Source organism: Plutella xylostella, chromosome 11, assembly GCF_932276165.1.
Source record: "Plutella xylostella chromosome 11, ilPluXylo3.1, whole genome shotgun sequence".
NCBI lineage: Eukaryota > Metazoa > Arthropoda > Insecta > Lepidoptera > Plutellidae > Plutella > Plutella xylostella.
This window is the reverse complement of record NC_063991.1, coordinates 389,699-417,344: the sequence shown is the minus strand read 5'-3', so window position 1 is coordinate 417,344 and position 27,646 is coordinate 389,699. Positions and strand designations below refer to the sequence as shown.

At 36.5% G+C, this 27,646-nt stretch overlaps 3 protein-coding genes across 4 annotated transcripts; 1 reads left to right on the top strand and 2 right to left on the bottom strand.

Moving 5' to 3' along the window:
* Nucleotides 1–251: 251 nt before the first annotated feature.
* On the top strand, nt 252–27,646 carry LOC105380693 (possible lysine-specific histone demethylase 1). The gene is made up of 13 exons (XM_048624272.1): nt 252–447; nt 1,371–1,454; nt 2,222–2,342; nt 2,784–2,887; nt 3,794–4,010; nt 4,428–4,529; nt 5,399–5,475; nt 6,304–6,385; nt 24,672–24,749; nt 25,202–25,312; nt 26,054–26,151; nt 26,684–26,803; nt 27,491–27,646. The coding sequence occupies exons 1-13, from the start codon at nt 266–268 to the stop codon at nt 27,609–27,611; spliced, it is 1,497 nt and encodes a 498-aa protein (XP_048480229.1). The 5' UTR covers nt 252–265; the 3' UTR covers nt 27,612–27,646.
* LOC105390813 lies at nt 14,328–15,372 on the bottom strand. 2 transcript variants are annotated; one of them, XR_007266799.1, is made up of 3 exons: nt 15,038–15,372; nt 14,875–14,945; nt 14,328–14,785 (listed from the first exon to the last, which is right to left on the bottom strand). XR_007266799.1 is itself a non-coding variant. In XM_048624183.1 (2 exons), the coding sequence occupies exons 1-2, from the start codon at nt 14,884–14,886 to the stop codon at nt 14,396–14,398; spliced, it is 402 nt and encodes a 133-aa protein (XP_048480140.1). In that variant the 5' UTR covers nt 14,887–15,359; the 3' UTR covers nt 14,328–14,395. The 2 variants fall into 2 exon arrangements, 1 of the variants encoding a protein (XP_048480140.1); XM_048624183.1 differs by having other exon boundaries at nt 14,875–15,359.
* Nucleotides 19,777–24,470, bottom strand: LOC125489188. The gene is made up of 4 exons (XM_048624181.1): nt 22,981–24,470; nt 21,296–21,550; nt 20,994–21,119; nt 19,777–20,167 (listed from the first exon to the last, which is right to left on the bottom strand). The coding sequence occupies exons 1-4, from the start codon at nt 22,989–22,991 to the stop codon at nt 19,792–19,794; spliced, it is 768 nt and encodes a 255-aa protein (XP_048480138.1). The 5' UTR covers nt 22,992–24,470; the 3' UTR covers nt 19,777–19,791.

Here is a 27,646-nt window from a genome sequence, read left to right as displayed (position 1 = left end):
TAACGCATTAACTACGTAGTCTATAATGCTTCCTACATCTGCATAAAATAGGTACATAAACTAAAAGACTGTAATATTGCAGGTTATCCCATATATTTTTTTATATTTAAAATGTACTTAATCGAAAAGTATCAATCAGATAACTACACTAAGTATTTCACCAACTCTATTCCTACTGTTTCTTACTTATAATTTATTTAATTTCAAGAAGCTAATATTACTGTAACATCTACAACCATTGTTCCATTCCTTACAGCCAACTAACATGGCAACACTGCACACCTATGATGTGATAGTGATCGGTCTCGGCATCTCCGGTACGACAGCGCTGGCGCAGCTGGCCCGTGGGGGCCTGTCGGTTCTGGGGCTGGAGGCTACAGACCGCGTCGGGGGAAGAGTGAAGACAGTTGAGTTTGGAGATGGGGTGGTGGAACTTGGCGCTGAGTGGTGAGTGGAGGATCTATACCATTAACGCATCCACTTATTGTACGTATTGCTTCCAAGGCATTGTCATAAATGTATGGAGAAAAGGCATTGGCAATGCTGATGAAGTGAATGCACTTGTATGAATATTGAATGCAGATGCATGGGTGCTACAATGCCAAACAGTGAACAATTACCTTTAAAAGGTGTTGGACGTGGGTGGCTAAAGGCACAAATCATAATTTTTCACATTTAGGTTATACAAACAGTACTATTGACCTGTTTTTTCTTGCACATGGCTATGGCTGAGTTAAATGTAATCTTTGGAAGATCTTAATCATGTTAGATTTGCTTGATAGTGTCTTGACTTCCTTCATAGTATACAACTTCAATAATAATAAGATTAGTTTCTTATCAATTGATTTACATAAGCAACTTCATAGCAATATCTATATTCATTATCATTGTACCAAGTCATGTGTGCATAATACAACTGATAAGGTAAATTAATTGTGTATATAATTTATGTAAATACTTCCACTTCTATTACATGTATTGTATGATTAAACTTTAATCTACTGTACCTACTATATTAGGGTTGTTTTGTTAGCTGCATGTGAATATTGATATAGCAATACATAATTAGGTATGTAAAGGACATTTCTGTCCTATAAACTTCTAGGCAATCTAGTGCACCTATCATATTTAATGTCTATTTTTTTATGAATCTAGTTACTACCTAAAATGTAACATTCCAGCTCAAGTGTTTAGGAAACCGTCTTCTTAAGACCTTTTTCAGCGCTGGAAAGCAACACTCACGCTCATTAAAAAAATACTTTTTAATTAAAAAAATATATTTAGGTACTTATGTTTGTGAAGTTTCTTAAATAAATAAATTATCTTTTTCTTTCAATTCAAGCCTAAACTCAACAACCACTTGCCAACAGGATCCACGGAACAGTGAACAACAGAATCTACGACATCGTCCTCTCCGTCGACCAGCCGGTCGCACCGCAAGACCTCACATTCAGGTAAAGATGGCCGATATTTGATGGCACCGTAGCCTAGGCGGTATAGTCTTCGAAATATAATAGGCCCGTTTGGACAGCTACACAAATTTGCGATTTACTTGATGAAATACATAAAAAGACACATAATCTGGCTTATTATTTAACGGCCGAAAGAAAAAAGAACTTTTAAAGCACCAAAAGTTACTTATTGTTTAGATTTTTTATGATTTAGGTTTGACACCAGCTGTCATCCCATACATTTTGGGGCTGAGATTTTCCAAACGAGCCTATTATATTTCGACGACTATAGTGAAGCTACTTCCGAAGCTTGGGCCCGTGGGTTCGAATCCCGCCCAGGGCAAACATCTGTGTGATGAGCATTTTGTGTTCATCACACGAATATTTGCCCTGGGGGGGATTCGAACCCGCGGCCCCAAGCTTCGGAAGCATCTTCACTGCCGCCTTAGATAGAATGGTTTGGTACCATGCCACTAATAATGATAATCGAATTTACAAACCGCTCACTACTAATATGCATAATCGAACGATATCACAATGAATTTGGAATGATGTTTCAATTAGCCATACAAAATTGCGGCTTTTGCTATTCTGACAAAGGTATAGGCTGTGGGAATAAGTAATTTACAAACCACTAGGTACTTTCCTTCGAATGAGAGGAAACGAGACGACGACGCAATACTTCGAAAAGATAGGGTTTTGATTCATTTGAATGACGTCTACCATCAAATAATTCCATCATGATTACTAATAACCGCCCATCTCTACAGGGTCTACCGCAGCGACGGAACCCGCGGCGACGACGCTCTAGTCAACTCGCTGGTCGACTACTGCGTGGGCGGACTGTGGAACCCCAACGCGGAGGCGGCGGAGGGACTGGGGGACTACGTTGTGAGGGAGTGAGTTTGTGTGTTGATTGAATTTACAACAGCATATACTGCGTTCTGGCAAATTTATGTTGCAAATCATTGAAATATTAGTAGGTCCGTCTAGTTAGATTTAGAAAGCTGCGGTCGCAACACGGAATCTTTATCGACGTCTATTCTTTATCCTACTATTTTAATGTGCGTTCCACCAATCACAGCGCCGTATTTATGACGAATCGGTATACATATAGACGTCGTTAAAATTGTTCAATGCGCGTTCCACGAATCACAGGGCTGTATTTATAGCGAATTGCTATGTATATTTATCTACGTTGATAACTAGCCTAACTAGGATAGAGCGTCGCCGTCGTAGCGCTTCTTAAGAGGCCTGTGGACTGTGGATGCGTTATTTAGTGACCTTATTAGTTTATCCCCGACACAATAAGACGTAGTAACGCGGCCATAGCCCTGCGACGATGCTCTAGTCAACTCGCTCATGGACTACTGCGCGGGCGGACTGTGGAGCCCCAACGCGGAGCAGGCGGGACTGGGGGACTATGTCGTGAGGGAGTGAGTTTGTGTGTTGAGTGAATTTACAACAGCATTTATTACATTCTGTCAAAATTATGTTGCAACTCTTTGAAATATTAGTTAGTATTCGGAAGTAGGTATACATTTCTATCACAGTTATATTAAGAAAGCTGCGACCGCTACACGGAATGTCTATCGGCGTCGCCGTATTTATAGGGAATCGCTATGTATGTAACAAATCTTCGTCGGTAACTAACCCATGTAGTGGCAGCTGAGGAGAGAGCGTCGTGGCGCTTATTAGACTCCTGCTATGTTGAGTGCTTGCGTTGTACAGTCAGCTGTATAAGTAACTGTACACTTGTCAAACTACCAACTAAATAAAACGTCATTGTTTTAAATATGCAGTTAGTGAGTTTGACAAGGTTCAATTATGCAGCAGAATTTTAATCCCAAAAAAATTGTTCTGACAGTACTAAAATTAGAATTTGTGTCTTCAGAATCGACGTCATTAACAGTTATACTGATCAAATTTACAACAGCATATATTACATTCTGTCAAATTTATGTTGCAACTCTTTGAAATTCTTACTATGGAAGCCTTGACGGGCGAGTCTGACTTGCACTTTGTTTTTTATTGATAGGCATTCTAAGTTAGTTTTAAATCTCTACCTCTGGTTGAAATAAGCCGAGAACAGAACAGCTGGCGTTTATATAGGTCTGCTTGGTTCAGTGCTTGCGTTATACACTCTAAGACGAAGTAACTATACAGAATGTTGCAAAACCTTTTTTAACACCCTTTATATTGAATGAGTCCCAAAACCAAATATTTGTATTTAAACAAATATCTGCCCTTGCCGGGGATCGAATCTGGGACCTTCAGCACAACATTAACAGTCACTAACCACTACACCATCCAGCCTTCTAACCACCCCCCCTCTATTACAGATGCAACAAATACATCCAAGCCAACCACCCCGGCCTCCTAAAAGACACAGACTTCATAACAGAGTTCTATGAATTCGCAAATCTCCTAATGAACAACTACGAGTCTTCCAACGACTGGAACGACGTGACCACCTCGTCCACGTATGAAGACCTGGACGGGGAACAGCACATGTCGTGGCAGAGACAAGGGTTTAAGACGCTGTTTGATATTGTTTTGGTAAGTTCTTTTAGCCAAGAAGTTAACGGTGGCCTGCGCAGAAACCTGGCGGTCACTCTCTAAATCGAAGAGAGAGAGCAAATGAACGAAAATTGTCATATGGGATTTGCTTTCCCGAAGTATCGGAGCGCTGCGCGAACCGCAGCTCTATCTCGTGCCGAATGCGTGACAGTTATTGTTCGATCGTTCGTCGATTTAAAGACTGACTCTCCTGACCTGACCTCAGTAGCAATAATCCCTCCCAAAAATTAATCAAGCATTAAATTAGATGTGCCTATTTTCTACGTGCTTATACGACAAATGTATTTGTAGTAAGTAGTATAAAGGTACCTCAAAATAAAATTTCATTCCATCACATTTTACACTCAACCCCCTCTTATAGCTTGCACCGACTTTATTTACCTTTTACTTTCTCAGAATAAACACAACAACGGCCCCGGCATCCCCGGCGCCGACATGCAGTTCAACAAGCCCGTCACACAGATCAAGTGGAGTAAAAACCCTGCAGAGCCTGTACTGGTAAGAAAGAATGAAAGAAATTTTTACTTATTGCAACATCCTGTATAATGGTATTGTGTTGGTGCACGTCTATAGCAAAGCCTACGACTACGACTTTGGCTGCCCAACTCTTAGCGTTGGGTATTCGTATATTATATCAGCTACTTTCGTTGTGTTTGTAATTTATTCATAGTTCCACATTTATTTTTTTTTTATTTTTTTTTTTGTAAGTTTTTTATTTCCATAAGCTTAATCTATTACAGTCATGCAACAATCACAAAAACCCGCAGGGTTTATCTGAGATTGCGGAGTTCGGATCTTGAGACAATTACAAAACAATAACAATAACAGAATAGTAGGTTAGGTACCCGGCAAGATAAATTATATTTATAATTGAGCACTTATAACAACTGGTGTTCGCGGCCGGTCCGCACACACAGCTATATAACTCATTGTTGTACAAGTATAAGAAATACATGTAGAAAAGGTGTGAAGGGTCTTTAAGGGGGAGATGAAGTAGCATAATTTATTAAACACTACTTCCATTTATTACTGCAACATCTCCACTTTAACTGCAACGTGACGCACGCAACTTGTGCCTAGTAAGCACCAATTGTTATTTATAAGATTATGTTAGATTTTGTACTGGGTTCACTTTTAATTATGGATTAAACACATCAAGACCAATCAGTCTCTTTTACTCGTGCGTCGGCCTTTATAAGAGGTGGGCTTAATGCTAAAAGTATTTTCTACCAGCCAACCCGCACAGAAAACTAGTAAAAAGGAGTACAAAAATGTATTATTTTATTTTCATTTTCCCTTTAAAAGTTTTCCAGTATGAATGTGAATAGACTTTATAAAACATACTTATTATTAATTTGTATTTTCAGGTGTCGTGTGCGGACGGTCATCAGTACAGAGCCAAGACCGTGCTAGTCACGGTGTCAGTCGGAGTTCTAAAGGAGAGGTGAGAGATGCAAATATTAAATAGCGCTAGTGCAGTTAAACTCACTCAAGTTGACAACTGCGACACTAAATTACTTTTTTTACCTACCATCTACATACCTTCTATCCTATATAGCTAATCTAGACAAGACACCAATTTTGCAGACGGTTTTACTTTAATGATTTACATATAAGTATAAGATTCGTATCTTTATTACCACATCTTTATACTTTTGGGATATTTATACTTATATTACCAGACTACTGCAAGACTTAGTAGACTTAGACTGCTGCAAGCGCGACATGACTTCCTTTGGAATCGATCCTGACACATGGGAGACTGTGGCGCATGACAGATCGAAATGGCGGAGCGTATTAAAGCAGGGAGTTAAAAAACACGACGAAGTCTGGCTAAACAATATAAAGCGGAAAAGACTTCGTACAAAGGAAGTACCTTGTGCGATTTCGCAATTCACCTGCGATCTCTGTGGGAGAAAGTGTGGTGCCGCGATTGGACTTTACAGCCACAGGAGAAGATGTGGTGTGCCATCCGCCACCTAGTGCCTCTGCTCTGGATATGCTGTAACTATCATCTGTTAAGATGCTGTGGCCACTGATGATACTTATATTACCACCAAAGCTATAGATCGCATCTAGTGGCGTTTTTTGAGAGAGGCCTACGTCGAGCAGTGGACTGCTATACGCTAATGATGATGATGTATAGAGCTACCAAATACCGTTCTAAACACCCAATGATCTCGCAATAAGAGTAGCAAAATACTGGAGGAAGTTAGCTTAGTGCATTCACACGATCGAAGAAGAAACACCCGTTAAACCTTGTTTTTCACAGACACATGAAGTTATTTGACCCGCCGCTCCCAGAACACAAGGTGGAAGCCATAGAGACACTCTCCATCGGAGTCATGGACAAGGTAATAGAGGGTGGGCTTTTATCTGTAGGCTTAAGTGAAAAATAGAGATAGTTTTGGTGTTCATAAAAAATTGTCACAAGCATGATAATGATGAAAATGGGTAAACAAATAAATTTCATATATATGACAGTGAGTGCTATATGTTAAATTATTATTGTAACGATTTGGGTTTTGTGTTCCTGTTATGTTACAATGTGTGTGTGTGTGTGTAAATAAATAAATAAATATAACTCGAAGTAGTGAATTATTGGGAAGTCTATCCCACTCTGCGTTCGCTCCGCCGCCGCGCGCTTCGCGCGTCGTCGTCGCTCACTTGAGTGTGATAGCCTTCCCAATAATTCATTCCAGATTTTTGTAGATAACATAAAAAGTTGAGTTTTTAATTTTTTGTCGCACTTCTTCAATGACGATGTAAGTGGTAACACATTGTCATTTAATAAACATGAAATTCATTAAACAACCAAATTCACTAGAGCTCAGTAAAATTAATGTTGATTCAAACAAAGTAACTCACCGACATGGGATACTTTTACCCAATACTATCCGTTGCATTATTTGCGGACCATCTAACTGTGGAAAAACAAACTTAGTGATAGGCTTACTTTTACATCCAGATGGATTATACTTTAGTAACGTATACCTGTACTCAAAAACAATTTTCCAACCAAAATACATATTTCTAGAAAAGGTATTGAATCTAGTATCCGGTCTTTCCTATTTTAAATATCACGACAATGAGGAAGTTTTAAGTCCTATTAACGCCGCTCAAAATTCCATCATAATTTTTGATGATGTAGCATGCGAAAATCAAAATAATATTCGAGATTATTTTGCTATGGGAAGACATAAAAATATAGACTGTTTTTATTTAAACCAAACCTACACCAAAGTCCCAAAACAATTAATTCGTGACAATGCCAATCTTTTAATTTTATTTAAGCAAGATGACGTAAACCTCCGACATGTATATGATGAACATGTTAACACTGATATGACCTGGTCAAAGTTTCGTGAAATGTGTTCCAGAGTTTGGAAAAATGAATTTAGCTACTTAGTCATAAATAAAGACTGTCAGAAAAACAAAGGTTGCTATAGAATGAAATTTGATACATTTATAAACGTCGATGGTTGAAATGAATATATAAAGCTTCTCAACAATATACTCAGCACTTTTTCATTTGCTTTTCGACTAGAAAGTTGTACTGTTTGCGAAAATGAACGATGAAAAAAATATAAAACAGCAAATAATCAAATCTGCTGAGGCTGTTAAAAAGAAAGTTCAACAAATGAAAAACAACAAATTAGATTCTGAAATAGCACTGCAATCTATTTTCAAACCAGTAACTGACCCATTAAAGCAGCTAGCCAGAAAAAACTCTAGTGCTAGAGAATATGATGGTGGTTATCAAGATAGTGAGGAAGAAGACAATACCATACCAGATATTACTCTTTCAAGGAAAAGAAAATTATCGGTACCCACTAAAGTATCAGGCGATACACTGCAAAATTCATTAAGTGATATAAATTTTGAACAATCTGTAAGTGATTCAGAGTTTGAACAAAACTCAAAGAATAACACGAGTGATTTATTTTTTGAAACTTGCGATGGTGTTTCGACTCCGACTCCTAAGGAAATATCATCATGGTCTTTGTCATCAGAAGTGTTTAAAGATATTCCATACGGAATCAGGATAGAAAATGGAAAACCAATGATCGGAACAGAGCGCGTTACTATAACCGATAATGAATTTATAGTAGCTGGACATTCATTTAATAGAACAAGAGGGCTATCTGAATTACTCTATCAAAGAAAACCTGATTTAGGAGTAGTCACTGAAGATGACAAACAAATTTACAAGTCCATGTTATTGCTCACGAATGCACATAAAAGAAAATATGATTTAAATCAACCAATTAACAGCAATAGGGGTTTTAAGTATTTAGAAATTATAAAACCATTGTTAAGTTCACCTTCAGACAAATCTAACAGCAGCACCGCGAAAGGGAAGGGATTGCCATTATTTAAAGAAGTTGGTAAAAGTGTAGATTACATTTTTTGGAATGATCCAAATGACTTAGTGAAAACATTAAAATTGTTAATAGCTTCCAGAGATGCTGGTAACACTGGATTAGATGATGAAATATTATCAGTTATGAAAGAATTAAGAACATGTGTAGACATTAAGTAAATAAATACTTGTGCAAATTAATTTAAGTTTTATTATAACTATAACCTCCACCTCAGTTACATGATGAACATCGATAAGTTTGGTCACCACGTTCATAAAAGAATGCGTGTTCTAGACTCGTTAGAATTTACACCATTAACTAAAATACTTAGTCAAAACGAAGTAGGTGATTACGATTTAAAACAAAGAAGATTAAAAGGATTGAAATTGCCAATTGAGGGTGATGAAGCTGTTAGTAAAGAGTACCTCGACCAAAGCTACAACCTTTATTGCAAAAAAGAAGACTTTCTTGCAGAACTCACAAGTATAAAAGCTGAATTAAGTCTTCTTCAGGAACAGTTGCATCGCAAGTGCTCTAAAGTAGACGTGAGTAATATGATCAAAGATCATATTGTAGATTTGAGAGATCATCTCACCATCCAACATGAGTAAAAAAGGTGTGGTTAATGAAATTCATAAAGCTGCCAGACGAAATTTCCCACGTCGGTCAGTTATCCTAAAAGGAATAGATGATTTATGGCAAGCAGATTTGATTGATGTAAAAAAATACAACAATGGTTTTAAATTCATATTGGTTGTTATTGACGCCTTTTCTAAGTATACATGGGTAGTAGCATTGAAGAGTAAAACAAAGCGTGAGGTGGTTTTAGCTTTTGATAGAGTTTTAAAGGAAGGACGAACTCCTGCAAATTTGCAAACTGATATGGGTTTGGAGTTTTACAATGACATATTTCGACAGCTTATGCAAAAGAGAGGAATTAATCATTATTCCACATACTCTTCAAAAAAAGCATCAATAGTGGAAAGAGTTATAAGAACTTTAAAAGGCAAGATGTTTAAACATTTCAGTTTTGTTGGAAAATATAAATGGATAGGAAGTCCAATAAATGATATAGTATATAATTATAATCATACTATTCATACCACTACAAAGTATAAACCATCTGAGATAAATAAGTTGAATGAATCAATCGTAGCTAAGAATATAAAAAATCGTCATAAGGCTATATCATTAAAAAAAAATAAGTATCATATAGGTGACGTTGTCCGTATAAGCAAGTATAAAGGAGAGTTTCAAAAAGGCTATACACCGAACTGGTCCACCGAATTGTTTACGGTTATGAAAGTAATAAAATCTCAACCTACTACATATTACGTACGAGATCAACATGGAATTCCGATAAAAGGTTGTTTTTATGAATACGAACTTCAAAAAACTAAGTATCCTAATATTTATTTAGTTGAAAAGGTAATTAAAACGTCTGGAAATAAGGTTTGTGTTAAATGGCTTGGTCTAAGCTCAAAAGAAAACAGTTGGATCGATAAAAGCAATGTTATTAAAGATTGAAGTACATATATTATACTGTTTTGTTCCATTTATTTTCATTAGTCACCCAGTAATGAAAGGGAAAGGACTCCTTAACTCATTGATAAATAATTTGCCAGTAGAGTTACACTTACCAGGCTATCAATACTGTGGTCCAGGTACACGCTTACAAGAACGTTTAAGAAGAGGCGATAAAGGCATTAATCGTTTGGACAACGCATGCATGCAACACGATATAGCTTACGCAAACTATTCTAATTTACAAGATCGACATAAAGCAGATTTGGAGTTAAAAAATATGGCAAAACAAAGATTGAAATCAAAAGACGTTAGTACAGGAGAAAAAGTCGCATCTTGGTTGGTAAACAAAATTATGAAAGCTAAACTTAGAACTGGCGCTGGGGTTCAATCATTTAAATCATCTGTTAACAAATTAAAATCAGTGCTTAGGAAAATAAAACCAAAAAATAACAAACATGCCATAGAGTTAGCATATTTGGCTGCAAAAAAAATATTTCACAAAAATAACCGTGTGAAATTACCTAGAATTATTCCCATTCCTAAAACAGGAGGGATACTTCCTTTAATTCCAATTTTTGCGGGACTATCGGCATTGGGATCATTAGCCGGTGGTGTAGGCGGCATAGCTAAAGCTGTAAATGATTATAAGTCAGCGCAAAAAAATCTGGCGGAATCTGAACGTCACAATAAGACGATGGAATCAATCGCATTGGGGAAAGGTTTATACATAAAACCCTACAAAAAGGGTAAAGGACTATGTGTAAAATCGTCAAAAAACTAGTTTCGCGGCTACCCAGACGTGCTCTAAGTAATATTGATATATTAAGTCACACTCGCGATATACCTTATTTCCGTGGAGTTTATATGAGAGATACTCTGCCAAGTAAGCCTAAGAAAATTGAGTGTGCTATTGTAAATTTAGATCTTTCAGTCAATGATGGAACTCACTGGGTAGCCTCGCATTCCTATTAATCAACAAGACCTGTACGTTTTGCCGACAGCGAGTACACTATACATAGAAGGGTCTATCACAGTGTCTCGTCCTGTTGGTGATAAAAGAGAGAAAGTAAGCAGTGTTGAACTTATTAACAATGCTATACTGTTTCTTTTTCAAGATATTCGATATGAACTCAACGGTGTTGAGATAGACAGAATAAAAAACGCAGGAATAACAACTACTATAAAATCTTTGTTGTCAATGAATGAAAATGAATCTAAAATGTCACGGTTGTGGGGGTGGGAAATTGAGGGCTCTAAAATTACTTCAGGATCTTTTTCCGTGTCTATACCATTAAATAAAATTTTTGGCTTCGCTGAGGATTACAAAAAAATTATTATGAATTGTAAGCATGAGTTGGTACTTCTGCGTAGTAACACGAACCTTAACGCAATAAAATTAAGTACTAATGAAGTATTAGACGATATAACCATAAATAAATTAGTGTGGAGAATGCCACATATAAAAGTATCAGATCGCGAGAGGATTCACTTATTGAGATATTTAGAGAAAGACAAAGCTATTAATATAGCATTTAGAAATTGGGATCTTTATGAATATCCTCTATTACCAAGAAGTACCAAACATACGTGGTCAATAAAAACTACATCTCAAATGGAAAAACCGCGGTTCGTTATTATAGTCAAAGTTAATAATTATACGAACTATTTTGATAGTTATGGTTTAAAACCGCCTAAAGAAATATTAACTTATTTAACAAAAAAAAATAATGTATTCTACAATTATCAAAATTGTCAAGGAAGTAATCTTTATAATTGTGGTCACTTATGCATTAAATTTCTGAAAAAAATCTGGAAACCGTTTATAACAAGCGATTGATTATATTATTTCTCATTATCACAATGTCGTTCACACTATCAATTACTGGTTGTAAATCCGCTTTGTCTACAAATTATTCGCCGGCTTTGCAACTTGGTGGTGAATATGAATGCGGACTAGTATTTTTTTCAACATTCAATTCGATACCTAACGTAGGTAAAAACAACAATAAATTTTATTATGGTGATAATGAAATGGTAGAAATCCCTGAAGGATCTTACGAACTGCTAGATATTTACGATTTCTTAAAATCACATTTAACTGATTGCACATTTAAGTTAATGTGCAACAATAATACTTTAAGTACAAATATATTTTGTTCGAAAGACATTCATTTTGAAAAAGCTGGTTCAATTGCGAGGACATTGGGTTTTAGAAATGAAATACTTAAAGCCAATATATTACATGACTCCGTCTTTCCAGTAAGCATTCTTTCTACAACCATCGTTCGCATCGAATGTGACATTGTGAGCGGATCGTATATTAACGGAAAACCCAGTCACATTATATACGAATTTGCTCCTAGTGTACCGCCAGGATACCGAATAATAGAAATTCCAAAAAATTTAATATATTTTCCGGTAAATCAAGACACTGTTAGTGAAATTAACATAAGAATTTTAGACGCAAAAAACAACTTGATTAATTTACGACAAGAAGAATTACAACTCTATTTGCATTTAAGAAAAAAATGATCGATTTCATCAATAAAAGGTTTGAACCGCTATATAACATACGCAGTACATTACGCGCAGACCATCAGCCACCACCTATAAAAAGGAAAAAGCTTACAAAGGAAAACAAACAATTTCTGAAATCCATCAAACTCTTAAAATGAATATTTTAAATATAACAGATCCGATCACCCATGACAACAGTATTGAAAGCTATGAAGTTCATTCGTATAAACCATACATAAACAGTTTTAACCTTAATGATGAGATTCGCATTCCTATTAATCAACAAGACCTGTACGTTTTGCCGACAGCGAGTACACTATACATAGAAGGGTCTATCACAGTGTCTCGTCCTGTTGGTGATAAAAGAGAGAAAGTAAGCAGTGTTGAACTTATTAACAATGCTATACTGTTTCTTTTTCAAGATATTCGATATGAACTCAACGGTGTTGAGATAGACAGAATAAAAAACGCAGGAATAACAACTACTATAAAATCTTTGTTGTCAATGAATGAAAATGAATCTAAAATGTCACGGTTGTGGGGGTGGGAAATTGAGGGCTCTAAAATTACTTCAGGATCTTTTTCCGTGTCTATACCATTAAATAAAATTTTTGGCTTCGCTGAGGATTACAAAAAAATTATTATGAATTGTAAGCATGAGTTGGTACTTCTGCGTAGTAACACGAACCTTAACGCAATAAAATTAAGTACTAATGAAGTATTAGACGATATAACCATAAATAAATTAGTGTGGAGAATGCCACATATAAAAGTATCAGATCGCGAGAGGATTCACTTATTGAGATATTTAGAGAAAGACAAAGCTATTAATATAGCATTTAGAAATTGGGATCTTTATGAATATCCTCTATTACCAAGAAGTACCAAACATACGTGGTCAATAAAAACTACATCTCAAATGGAAAAACCGCGGTTCGTTATTATAGGCTTACAAACAAATCGAAAAAGCAATGCTAAGTCGGATATGTCCCAATTCGATCATTGTCATTTACGCGATGTTAAAGTGTTCTTAAATTCTACCTATTTTCCATATGAAAATCTTGATATAAAATTTGGAGAAGACCGATATCTATTAATATACGAGCAGTACGTGAAATTTCAACAGTCATATTTTGGACATCAGTTAGGGCCGTTGTTAAGTTTAAAACAGTTTAAAGAAAAGGCACCCTTGTTCGTGGTTGACTGTTGTCGTCAAAACGAAACATTAAAAACCGGACCGGTGGATGTACGTGTTGAGATAGAGAGTGATGTAGAAATACCCGATCAAACAACAGCTTATTGTCTTATTTTAAATGATTGTATAATCGAGTATAAACCACTGTCTAATATTGTAAAAAAACTAATATGAGTACTGATTTATTATTATTGGATTTGCAAGGATTTCGTGACTATAAAAATAGATTTATTATCAAAGAATTAGCATATGCTACAAAAGAATATACTCAGGTCTATTTAGTAAAGCCTCCTTATCCATTTTCAAAATTAACTAATGATGAAAAGAAACAAGTAAAATGGTTGGAGAGAAATAGGGGAATTTACTGGCGACAAGGGTACATAGATTATAATGAATTTAGCAGGTTAATAAAACCAGTTTTAGACAAAGCAAATGTATTTGTTAAAGGTTATGAGAAATGTAAGTGGTTAAGAGAGTTGTCACCTGATTGTAAAGTTCTAGATATCGGAGAAAGGGGGTGCCCTAACTTAAAATCATTATTTGATAGTTATCAAGGTAATGACAAAATTTGTTGTTTTAACCATCAAAAATATTGTGCTTTAAAAACAGTTATTTGTTTAAGGAAATGGTATTATAATAATTATTAATATTATGTTTAAAGAAAATAAAATCCAGATTTTTATAAAAGTTTTTTATTCATTTTAATATACCTACATCTATACAAAAATATAGTTTACATACTAAACTAAACCTAAAATTACTTAAGAGCTACACATAGTCTTTGTTATTTTTTTCACGAGGTTTTCCGTCATGTCTATTATTTCATCTACCGGATGCGTCACAACGTACTGTGCTTTTAGCACCACACACTCACTGTCACTAGTGCTGCTGTTCAGATCCACAACCTCAATTCTCACGAGCCGATGTCCTGGTCGCGGTGATTTGCTCATCACGTAAGAGGTTGTGGAGTCATCCTCCGCCCGCCGTTTTCTGGACTGTCTGGTCGCAACACTTTTCTTTTTAGTGATGGTTCTCTCTGGGCTTGGTGGCCGCACCTCTTCAACATCGCTGTCGAACCAGACTTGTCCGCACTGCAGCTGGTCGAATGAATGCGGCGTACCTAACCCGTATGGACTAGATTCATTCAGGATCTGGAAAGAAAGAAAAATATTAAATAATTGTCCACCATAACTCTCGAGCACTTTACATTCAAATATGCGAGAAGAAATAAATAACTTACCGATTGTGACATTTTGTAGAGTTTTGTTTGAGAATGGTCCGAGTCTTAACAGTGAGGTGCTCGTGCGCACGCTGGTGGTAGAATGAAAGAAACATAATCAATATGCAACATCGATAATTTGAAAACATCATGTTTTATAACATGCTATCTTTTTCACACTTACACAAACGTTTGCGTTGCACTTTACGCAGTAGCCACGTGTTGTGAAAACATAATGAATATGCAACATCGACAATTTGAAAACACCATGTTTTATAACATACTATCTTTTTCACACTTACAAAAATGTTTGCGTTGCAGTTTTCCAGTAGAATACCTTCGATTTTATTACAAAGAGTGCCGGCAGTATAGACAAGTATAGACTTGTTTTTGCTGACGCAGACACGGGGCGTGTGAGCTACATTAGTGAGCTACACGTGTTTGGTTGTTTTCCATCAAACTATTTGATAGTGAATAATATACCTACCTATGTATAGCATTTTTATGAATTTAGAATAGGTCTAAAAAAAAAAAAAAAAAAACCAAATAAATATTCTGCTTTGATTTTATTATTAAAAAACATTTTAATTGATTACATTCTTATATCTAGTTACACTCACATAATCTTAATTAACATTTAGGGTACTTAACTATACTATATTAAAACTATGTATTTATATTTAATATCAAAGTAATCAACAGATCACAAAATATGTGTACTACCCCAGGCTATTGTACTAATTTTATCGCTACGTATCAATCTTTTGTCATCGTTGTGAGATAGAGCTACTTTATTAATGCTTTTCGTAATTAATTCATGGCGGATCGATCTAAACAAAATATTTTTCTTGCGGATGACATTATTTTTATGAAGGACGGATTTATAGTCTGAATCAGTCAGATCTCGAACTATACATGCTTTGACACCTTTAGCCTTTTTTATAACCATATCTTGAGTTTTTACACAGTACAGTTTGGATCTTAGACCCACGAACTCTGTTATTATCCTCCCACCCATTTCATCCTTAAACAGACCTGGTACTTTTTTGTTAATGCAAGGTAGGTCGTATTCGTTCTGAATGCTGTAATTACTCGTGTCAAAATATTTTAGGAAATGAGTTTTCAAATCGTGGTAAAAATCATCTGATTTTATGGAATAAATAAAACTATCAGTGTCCGTGTAGCACATTTTAACACTATCTTGATAATATGGTTTTACAATATCGTAATGAAAGTGGTACATGTGCGCTTTAGATAGCTCAAGAACTGAGAATCCAATATATATCGGTTTATCCATAACGATTCGTTTAGGTTTCATCTGAACAGCTACTAAGTTCTCACTAAAAACAGAGATACTGTGGAAATTTGGGCTTGCAATTAGTTTATCAACACTCAATGACTTTTTGGTTTTGTTGGTCGTATCACTCCATTGCTTCACCAAGTGAACTTTAACCCTGGATTCGATGTTTTCTAATGTTTTTCCGAACACTGAATTATTTAAAAGTTTAAAGAAATCCTGTTCAAACACTGATTTAGCTTCTTGACGAAGTTTTGTGTTAAGGTCGATATATGTTTTAAGATAAGATCTTTGTTTAAACGTAATCACGCGATGAATTTTTTGCAAAATTAAGCCATGCTGTAAGCATGTTTTTAAATGCCTATAGTGAATAACGTAATTGTATTTATCATACAGATTTGGAATTAACTTTTTATTTCTTCCTCCGGGTGGGGTGCATTTTTCAGGACAAAATGGTAAATCATCGTGTTCACTATGTAAGTTCCGCGGATACACCAAATCTACTTCAAGTATATAACCATGATCCGCCTCGTCCTCTACTGATAAAATATCAAGTTGGTCAATTTCATATTGCTTGAGGAATCTAAAATTAGACTCAGGGAGATGTTGACACATACTATAACCATATAAATTATTGCAATCTAAATAGACTATGTATGAATCTTCTTTTGAGGGATCATAATCAGTCATAGATTTGTTGTTTGCTTTCGCATGACGATGGGAGCACATAACTACTCCTCCTCTAATTCCACTTTGAATCATACGGATCATGGATAAATCATTTAAAAGTTCTAGTTTAACGCCTGTCTTTAACAACATAGCATCAAATGACAAACTTGGGGCAGTGATATAAAATGCTGGGTCTAGCTGGTAATGGCGTTTGCATGTCTTACGAAAACTTTCAAAAATGTCCGTTAAAATTAATACATCACTTTTGAGATACAAATCAGTATATTCACCTAAGTTATGAATTTCGAACTGACTCCAAACTGACTGGGCATGTTGATAATCTTCAGTTGAAATGTGTTCATTCGTCATAGTATTGAAAAACTTGGACTGGGAAGGTAGACTGTCTTCTAAATAAGTCTCCCAATTACTCATGTAATTATAAGGGTAGACTCCCTTACGCGTCAAAAGACTAAAGTGATTATCTTCTGGAAAATGCTTGCGTAGGCAATGAAAGTCTTCTTTTTTTAATGTTTTAGCTAATTTCTCTAAGCTGGTTCCCAAAAACTTGAATGAATCGGTAAATCGCAACTGAATGTGATCTCCATCACCGATGGGTAAAAATTTTGTGAAGGAAATATAATTTTCCTTTGTTTTTGGAATTAATTTTATCATTCCAGGAAGTTCACCAAGTTCCTTGATGAAAAGATGACAATCATATCCTGATAAGTTATGAAAAAATATTGGTATGAAATTAGGTGATTTATATTGCAAATTACAATGAGCATGAGCCGCGCCGCGGTAGCGTGAGGAGATGTGACAGTGATCTCTAACTTTATCATTCCATAGAAAATGGTTACAAATATGACAGCGCTTTGCTTTTTGGAAATTCAGATCGTCTGACTCCGTGAAAATCATTGGTTTGTTGGTATTTAACGAATCATGAATTTTTTTACAATCAGTTTGTAGCGATTGAATAAACTTTGAAACACAGTCCCTACCTCTGTAAGAAACGTAGCGATTTTGGGTTTCATCAACTGAACAAATTATATTATATCCAAAAGCAATCGGTATATGATGGTGCAGGTCAGTTGTATTAGCAATATTAGGGTTGGGTTCGCAACCATGCACTGGTTGTAACATTGTCTCAAAGTCAGCATAGATTACATAGGGTACATCTTGTTTCTTGTCATAATTTTTAAATTGGAGAAAAGAACCTTTTTCGGGTAAAAAATAGGCTGTCTCTCCACAAACATGATTGGTTAAGTCTTCTTGTAATTTGAAAAATGACAAACATGTATCACAAAAGAATAAATTTCCATGATGCTTAGTGATTTGACTTCTCACAAGGCGGGGTAGATTTTTAATCAAACAGTAATGTGATTTATCCTCGTTTTCAACGAGCAATATATTAATATGCCTAGCTTTTTTGTTCATTGATTGTGATCTGTATAATGGTCCTTCAATAAACTTACCATCGCTCAAACCATATACGTTGACAGTAATATTTGGATTATTTTTTTCAAATATGGTGATATCTGCGAAACTTACAGGAAAATTCATGTTTTCAGTGTTGAATAAATCCTGAAAATTAGGGTAGGAAGACACCCGTTCGGGGTGGATCTTTGTTGGGTGTAAGGCTGCTGTAACACACCACAGGAAGCAATATTCATCATTGTTTTGAATATTTAAACACGCTTTCTTGTTCTTTATAAATCGAGGTAAAGCTGTGTACTTGGACCCGCTGAGTGGTTGATATTTATTGATGTTAATCTCAAAATGTGAGTTATTCAAAAAGGTCCAGCCCGAGTCCCTTTCCTGAAACTCTTCCATTTTTTTCATCAGTTCGGATTCTATTTCAGAGAAAATTTTATTAAAATCATAATTAAAATGGAGAGAAATATTTTTGGTTGAAAAGGATTTTATCTCCTGATTATCATTGCTCATCATCAAGAATGTTGAAAAAAGTTCAAAGTTTACTTTGATACTAGTATGTTTTTGTAGTGATTGATCTAAAAGTGATTTTATTTTATTCCTTATATTGATGAAAAATAAAGACGTTGAGTAAAGCTCTTTGCCTTCTGGCACAACAATTCTATAAGTAGCTATTCTATCTCGGAATGCGGACAAAATTTTTTGCACTCCATCCTCCACGGCAATAACAATGTTATTTTTCTTATGGGAATTACTCCGCAAATGACCAATCCACTTCCTCTTGTCAATAGTTACTGTACATACAGTGCAAAATGGCATTTTGCGATCTGTTGATTAACTAACTAGAAATTAGGTACTTATATGGGTATATATTATTGCAATTTATAGGTACTATAAACCACCAAGCCACCAAGCACGACAAAAGCCTTCTCTCACCGAGTCTGATTTAAAGTGGTCTTGAGGTATCTAATTATGCACACAGGTCTCCTCACGATATTTTCCTTCACGCTAAATATGTGTCTATAAAATTTGTAAAAAAAACTTCAAAGCTGCAAACGTGTTCGGGAGTGGAGACCGCGACTAGACAAACGTAGTGTAGGACGAAGGATGACTACTTGCAAAAGGTGTCTGGTAATAGATTGGATGCGAAAAGTCCTACGTCCAGCAGTGGAATTCTATAGACTGAAGAAGACTTCAAGCTTAGGGATAGATTGACTGACAAAAATATTGAAGTTACCTAGTACCTAACTAACTCAGAATTTACAAAGTAACATACACAGACTAATTAAAAAATTAGCTGTAGCTTTATTTACCTGTACCTATACCTATACCAATACTAACTCAGAATTTACAAAGTAACATACACTAATTAAAAAATTAGCTGTAGCTTTATTTACCTGTACCTATACCTATACCAATACCAAAATAATATCCAATACCACGTTTACCTGTAATTATACCAATACCAAAATAATATTTAATACCACATATAAGTACCCAATAGGAAAAATAAAAATATGGAAATATATAGTAAAATTGCCTCAGTCGGCCTGTTTAATTTTAACCAAGTCGGGGTTATAAAATGACGGTACACAGTCCTCGAAGAGTGTACCGGCCTCTTTCACGAAGCGATGCAACAGCTTCCACTGCGGTGAGCCCTCTTCAAGGTAGCAGTTTAGTCGGAGCAAGGCCTTTGTCCAGCGGGTGTCCTTGGGAGCTTCCTCAGCGTCGTGGCGCGCGTAGACTTTCAGCTCCGCATAGAATTCGCCGGATGTGCTGCCAACCCGCCGCTGGTTACCGTTGGCCACGCGATTCACAACGAATGATGGTAGAGTCTTCGACTGCAACACGCATTCGTTGTATTCGTCCTCGTTGCAGAGTCCGAACACATCCACAGTTTTCTTTTTTTTCTGGGACCTGAAAAAAATAATATATAAGTATATATAGGTATTTACTTTGCTCGCTAAATACACAAATTAAACATCACAGTCATTTTTGAAGTAGGTATTTTTGATTGTTTAGTTTAATTAAATTTTATGATGTCGTACTTATGTAAACAATATATAAATAAATATCTAATGAATCTCAACAGTCCTCAATTTCATTACACACAAAAATAACTGCAGGAGGGTTATGAGCATAATCTCCACACCTAGCAGGCGGGTTGGATATATCAATACCATACAATACAAATATTTACTATCAAAGACATGAGCACCAAATATTCTTATCAAACAAATATCTACCCCGGTCGAGATTTGAGCTTTATTTTATATATTTAATTTATGAATTTTAAGTCTTCGTAATTGTTATCATTTAGTCAAAGACCTAGCCAGTCCAAGTTCTTAATAAAAATATATAAGTATATAGTAGTAATGTGTTAGCAAAAGCTGTGATAGCACAGCACTGAGTTCTTATTTAAAATAGTGTTTAACCGATTTCAAAAAGGAGGAGGTTCTCAATTCGTCTGTAGGTATGTTATTTAACTATAGAAAAAGTGATTGTTGTCATAAAAATATGTGAATTAACTCCTATTATTATCGTATCATTAATTTTTTTTACTGTTTAAATGATTTAAAACATAACTGTATGAAATTAGCTAAACTTAGAATCAATGCAAATCAATATTACTGATTGATTGAGGTAAAATTAGCGTGTTGATATACTTATTAATTATTATTTTAATTCTCATAAAAAAATTATAACCTACTCTAGTAAATAAATGATAATATAGTGATCTTACTTGTTGGTACTGCTTGAGGTACTCGATGCACTTGCGCTCGACTTCCTCTTGCTCGCTGCTGGCTTCTTCTTCGCTGCGGCGGCGGCGGCGTCTTGCGCAACAAATGATTCGCACTCAGAATCAGACCTGAAAAGTGAATAATAAAAGTATTAAAGTAGGTTCCCACGACTTGATGATGAAGTAATTAAATTATGACAGGACATTAAATTACAAGATAAATACAACAGAATCCATTATAATTTAAATGGGGATGTAGTTAAACATTCAAAAAAAATAAAAACGTTCCAAAAATACTTACTAACATTTTACAAAGATAGAGCTTGTTTGCTTGAGTTGATGCAGGCGGCACTATAGGCTGGCTAGGCGCGGAGGCAGCGGGCGGTGGGCGGCGGCGGCGGCGGCGGTGGCGGCGGCGGTGGCGGTGGCGGCGGCGGCGGTGGCAGTGGTACGGCACGGGTGTCTGCGGGGGGCGCGGCGCGGTGCGGGGCGGGGTATGGTAGCGACACACGGTGCAACAGGATGGATGCTTGATTGAAGCGCGCAGGCAGAAATGAACGCTATGATGGCGTAAATTACTGTTTTATAACAATGCAAACTGATGCGTGTGCAAAAAAGAAAATCACACTATATTGAACTTTATTGCTTTAGGTTCTGCTAGCGTTTATTCTTACCTAGTGGTGGGGGAATAATAAAATTATACACGTGTCACCTCATTTCATAATTTGGTAATTTAGTCAAACCAGTATAGAATTTACTCTATTTGGAATGCTTAATGGACCACTCATGGCTGCTGTAGGTATCATACGTTCGCATCTAAATTTTAAGCACGTACAAAGTATGGTTTTGATGAAAAAAGTAACCCTCCGGTCCTAACCACGAAAGATGATTGAATCTCATAAATTGACAAACAGTTAAATCTTCTTAGTTGCCTACCCCTCTAGAGTAATGAAACGCGTGAGCTTATGTAACATTGCTGTATAGTTATAAAAAATATATTAGATAGTACATAAATAATACTCATTCCAGAATAGATTGATACTTAAATGAAGTAAGAACCTATTTTATAGGTATTAATTTACCAATCAACCCCTCTCGATACAACCCTTAGTTTAGATCAACACGTTCCCTAACCCGCTAATTAAACACCCATCTGGTTTTATTATTATAGTTGTTTTGTTACAATGGTGCAGCGGTTAGTTCACTGACTAAAGCGCCAAAGGTCCCAGGTTCGATTCGCTGTATCGGGTCTTGGATGTTTCCGAAAAATGGTAATAGGCTCACCGTATGCACCCCGGCCTCCTACCCCGCATGGGCCGTATGGGGGTACATTGGTAGGTACAAGACATAAGTGTTTAATTATATTATTTTGATCTGATTGTTTTATTACAAACTTATAGATCGAGTTGAGGTAAACCGGTGCATCCACCTAGCCCTCTACAGGGTGTTGCAAAAAGGGTATATTAAGCCGAAACCTACATGTGCAGCATGGTATATCTAAGCCTGAAACTGATTTCAGAATTTGGAAATTCGCGAAAAAAAAAAATAATTTTCCATAAAAACTATGTTGGTCACGTGACTTTTTACTATGGAGAATGAATATTTTTTTTCGCGAATTTCCAAATTCTGATTTCAGTTTTGGGCTTAGATATACCAGGCTGCACATGTAGGTTTCGGCTTAGTATACCAATTTTGCAACACCCTGTAGAATAAAGGCTTATGGTTCGACAATGTAATGTTTTGTAATAAAATTAATAATAATGAAATAAGCTTTTTACATGTAACTATGCAGGTAAATATTTTTATTACTATTTAATTCATTTGACTACACTATCAATCATTAAACTATACCATAAAGTTAGTACACATTATAGTAATAATAAAATTCTCATTTGCATTTAAGGGAACTTAATGAAATTAAACCTATTTTTGTTTTTTGGTTCCATACTTTAAAAGACGCGGGCAACAGCTAGTCATAAAAAATACTTACCTTACGTTCATGATTTTCAGGTCACACGGGTAAACTTGATATCAATGCATAAATTTTACACGTGAGCCCCTCCCCCGCCGCCCCGCCGCCGTCGTCGGCGCCGCCGCCATGAAATATCATACTTTTGTAATAAGAGTTTATGCCGCCGCGCCGCCACTGCTTCACAATTAACATTAAAACTGCTGACAATAATTGTGTGTTGATGGGAACTAAATTATAATATTGAATGCTTCGTTGGTCTAGTGGTTACGGTGGTAGACTAGCAAAATAGATGTCTTGGGTTCCCCACTACTTTCCAGACTTAGGTAATAAAAAAAGGGAACACATTTTATTAAATTATTTAATGTACAGTATATGATAGATAATATTCTATATTCGATTTAATATTCAAGTTACTAGTTGTGTAAGTATAGGTCTATGAGGGAACATAATTTATGCTAATGAACCTAGTCTGTGTATTCCTGACTATGTCAGAAGGAGGGTCATGTTTTAAAGTACTTATTTTTGAGTATTATTATGTAGGTATATAGCCTAAATGGTTTTAACTGAAAAGGTGACGTAGGTACTTAATAGATTCGTCAGTCATCTTTACTTAATCATAAGATTGTAATCTCTGCTCTGAGTAGGTATATATTTTTTGTGTTTTACGCATTCAAGATTTCTTGAGTACCCACTTACACATATACATGCACATAAACACACACACACACGCCTTCTACTACTGTACCCCCTTATGAGTAGGCAGAGATGTTTAGAAACCCAATGTAAGAGCGGGCAAGCCTATTGTCATTTTTCGACACATCCAAAACCTGAGAATAAATACTTATCTATGATTAAAACAAATATTTACCCCGGCCGGAGACCAAACCCAGGACCCTCGACACAACAGTTAGAATTACTAACCACTGTGCCATCCGACTTAATTTAATTATTTGTATTCTTAAGACGTTGTATTTTTTATGAATGTAGGGTCGTCAAGAACACTTATTCATAGGCATACAATACAAACATCATACTTAATTCACACTTAACATCCAACACCGAGATCAAACACTTATTGGTTATAAACAAATATCTGCCCCGGCTGGGATTCTAACCCGGAATCTTCAACATCACACAGCCAACACTGACCAACTAGAGTCATGTATGTAATAGACTGTGTGTGTGTGTGTGCGTTGTGTACCTACTGAAATTCCATTGCGATTGTGTATTAAATATGTAGTGTGCATGTAATGCAGGTATCTAAAAATTACTAAACCTCATAATCAAAACGTTGGGAAGTGTATCCCACTCTGTATTAAGACCAAAGCCGTGCGTGCCATGTTCTTTAAATTAAAAACACATTGGGAAGTCTCTCCCATTCCGTCCCAGTCTGATCCATTGTCGCCGTGTGATAATGAATTATTGGGAAGGCTATCACACTCAAGTGAGCGACGACGACGCGCGAAGCGCGCGGCGGCGGAGCGAACGCAGAGTGGGATAGACTTCCCAATAATTCACTACTACTCGAACTTTTAAAACCCAAATTTTCAGCCTGATTCAACCAGCTTTCAACTGTTTTCTTATTCAAATTGACAGTAACAATTACGTTCCTCAAAATCACATTTCATCTCAACACTTTTCACACTCCTCCACCACCAACGTTCCTTCATCTCCTATTCCATGTCATCACGTTTCACACTCGTCCGCAGATCATCCTGTCGTTCGCGGCGCCGTGGTGGAGCGAGGGCGAGAGCTTCATCGGGTTCATTTGGCGGACTGAAGATAAGGTGAATTGATGTTTTGTTTGATTTTACCAACTTCAAAAGTGTAACCTCCGTTAGTACTAAAAAGGACCAAAATACAAAGAGCTGCGAAAGTAGTATAGAAGCCGATTTGTCATTTCTAACAATACCTATTTGTTTTTGTAGATTAATAGTTACAAAGTTATCTATGAATCAGCAAAAATATTTGCACAATTTTCAAACGTTCATCATCTTTTAAAATATTTCTGAGTTACCCTCTTTTATTCTCTTCTATACCCTTTTTAACCCTTTTACTGACAGAGGCTATAATATTTCCACCTTATTTTGAACTCCATGCCATGAGTTAAGATAGAAATACAATAAAATATTTTACCTTTTTTGCCAAACTTAGAATGATTAAACAACCTGTAGGTACATGAATATCTATGGTCCCAGGTTCTTGTCACCCTGTACATGAATGTCTGTGGTTGTCCCAGGTACGTGTCCCGGCGGAGGACTACTGGACGACGCGCATATTCGGCGCGTCCCCGCCGCGCGGCGCCGGCAACGCGCTCACGCTGTGGACCAGCGGGGAGGTGGCTAAACTGGTGAGAGAGAAAATGGCTTAGCAATTGCTTACATCATCATTAGCTGTCGCTACACGGGTTTGTTGTCGACGTAGACAAACGTCACTATATCGTCGTTCACCATAAATACGTTGCGACCTCAATAACGACCCCAGCCAGTAATCGTCCACTGCTGGACGTATTAAAACGCATACGCAACTTTTCATTCAGAATTCATAGATCGGTGCGGAACGTGCCTACCAAGCGGCAGTCGAACCAAAAGGGTCTCTTGATCTGTGTGTGAATCACGAATATTGTCGACTTAAGTCGATAGCGTAATTTTTATGACATCTTGATAAGCGCCCCTGTCGGTAACGTTAGAAACTAATAGCATACAAATTCAAGTGAACTGCCTATCGATAGGTAAATAAATAAATAAATAATAAATAAATATGTGGGGACATCTCACACACGGCCATCCGACCCCAAGCTAGGCAGAACCTGTGTTATGGGTGTCGGACAGCTGATATATCTACACAAATACATAGATAGATAGATACTAAATATAAATATCAACACCCAAGACCCGAGTACAAATATCTGTCTTTAAACAAATATCCGCCTCAGCCGGGAATCGAACCCGGGACCATCGGTTCAGTAGTCAGGGTCACTAACCACTACGCCATTTGGTCGTCTGGTAATGGTAATGTAGCTTATGTATAACAATGAAAAAAAAAGTTTTTCGCTTTCATTTCGATATTTAGTTCCTATTTCCGCCGCCAGGTGGAGACACTGCCCGAGGACGTGGTGAAGAGGAAAGCCGTGGACCTGCTGAGAAGGTTCATTGGAGATAAAGTTACTGAACCTACTGGGATGATCAGGTACTGATGTAGTTTGAGGGTTCAATATTAGGTCGTATTTTTTGTGTTTGCATATTTTACACTCATACCAGAAATAAATTATATTTCCATGAAACGTAATCCTTGGCTTACCCTGCAATCAGAGTGCTGTTTATAAGTCCCAACATAACTTTAAACCATGTTTAACATGTATTTATCGAAATTAATTTAACGTAAATTATTTTTGTACTTGTTATGTAAATAACCATGACATTATCATTTCTGAAGGCTATTTATAACGAGCATGTCTCTCGCACATTTCCGATATTGACAGAGCGAGATGGGTCATTGTTAGGACCAACAACAACGCAGTAAAACAATATCAGTACCTACTCGTTTGTTAAAAAATAGACTACAGCTATCAGTGGGCAGGGATCAGCTCTTCAATGAAGTTTTGTATTTAATGCTGAATTTAAACGATGTTTAACTTTTATTTACTTTGACGCAAGAATTTTTGCAGCATGTTTAATTTTAGATTATTTTGTACTTACGCTGTAAACAACTATATCAACAGGTCCACCTGGTACAGCAATCCGTACACCAGAGGGAGCTACACATTTGACAACAGGATGCGGCACCAGCACCCGCGCGCCCGGACCTATCTCGCTGAGCCCGTGCTGGACTCCGCTAACAGGTACCTATAGTTATACAGGGTGTTGCAAAAAGGGTATGGTAAGCCGAAAAGGGGCAACTCAAGCGGTCATTTTTTAATTCGGAAAAAAAACATTGTAGGTAGTTACCTAATTTGGTTCTCCACAGAAATTTTGTTGGTAAAAACTCGCACGACCAACAGAGAGAGAAGAATATTTTTTTGCTTAATTCCAAAAGTTCCGGATTACATTTTTTTGTAACACCTGTGTATATTTTTTGATCATAAGTAGAACATAGGTGTACTATGACCAGCCCCTCTGAAACCTATATTATAATATCTGTAACTCTATCTTGTTTGTGTCAAATAAAGAATCTATCTATAAATGCTATATAGGTAATAGCTGTTCCCGCGCGCTTCGCTTCGCCTTAAAAAGTTTTCCCGTGGGAATTCCGGGATAAAAAGTAGCCTATGTTCTTTCCCAGGGTCTATATCGTATGTATACCAAATTTCATTCAAATCCGTTCAGTAGTTTTGGCGTGAAAGAGTAACAGACAGACAGACAGACAGACACAGTTACTTTCGCATTTATAATATTAGTTAGGATATAAATATGCATCTTTTATTTAGACATATATCAGCTGTCCGATACCCATATAACAGACTCTGCCTAGTTTGGGGTCGAACGGCCTTGTGTGAGATGTCTCTACATATTATTATTATAACTTCCAGACCTAAGCTTCTCTTCGCGGGTGAAGCAACAAACGAGACCCACTTCTCGACAGTTCACGGCGCCTACGAGACGGGAGTGAGAGAGGCGAGCCGTCTGCTGGGGGTCAAGAGCAAGATATAAAACTCTTCGAAACTATTTACTTCAAGAAAGTGTGA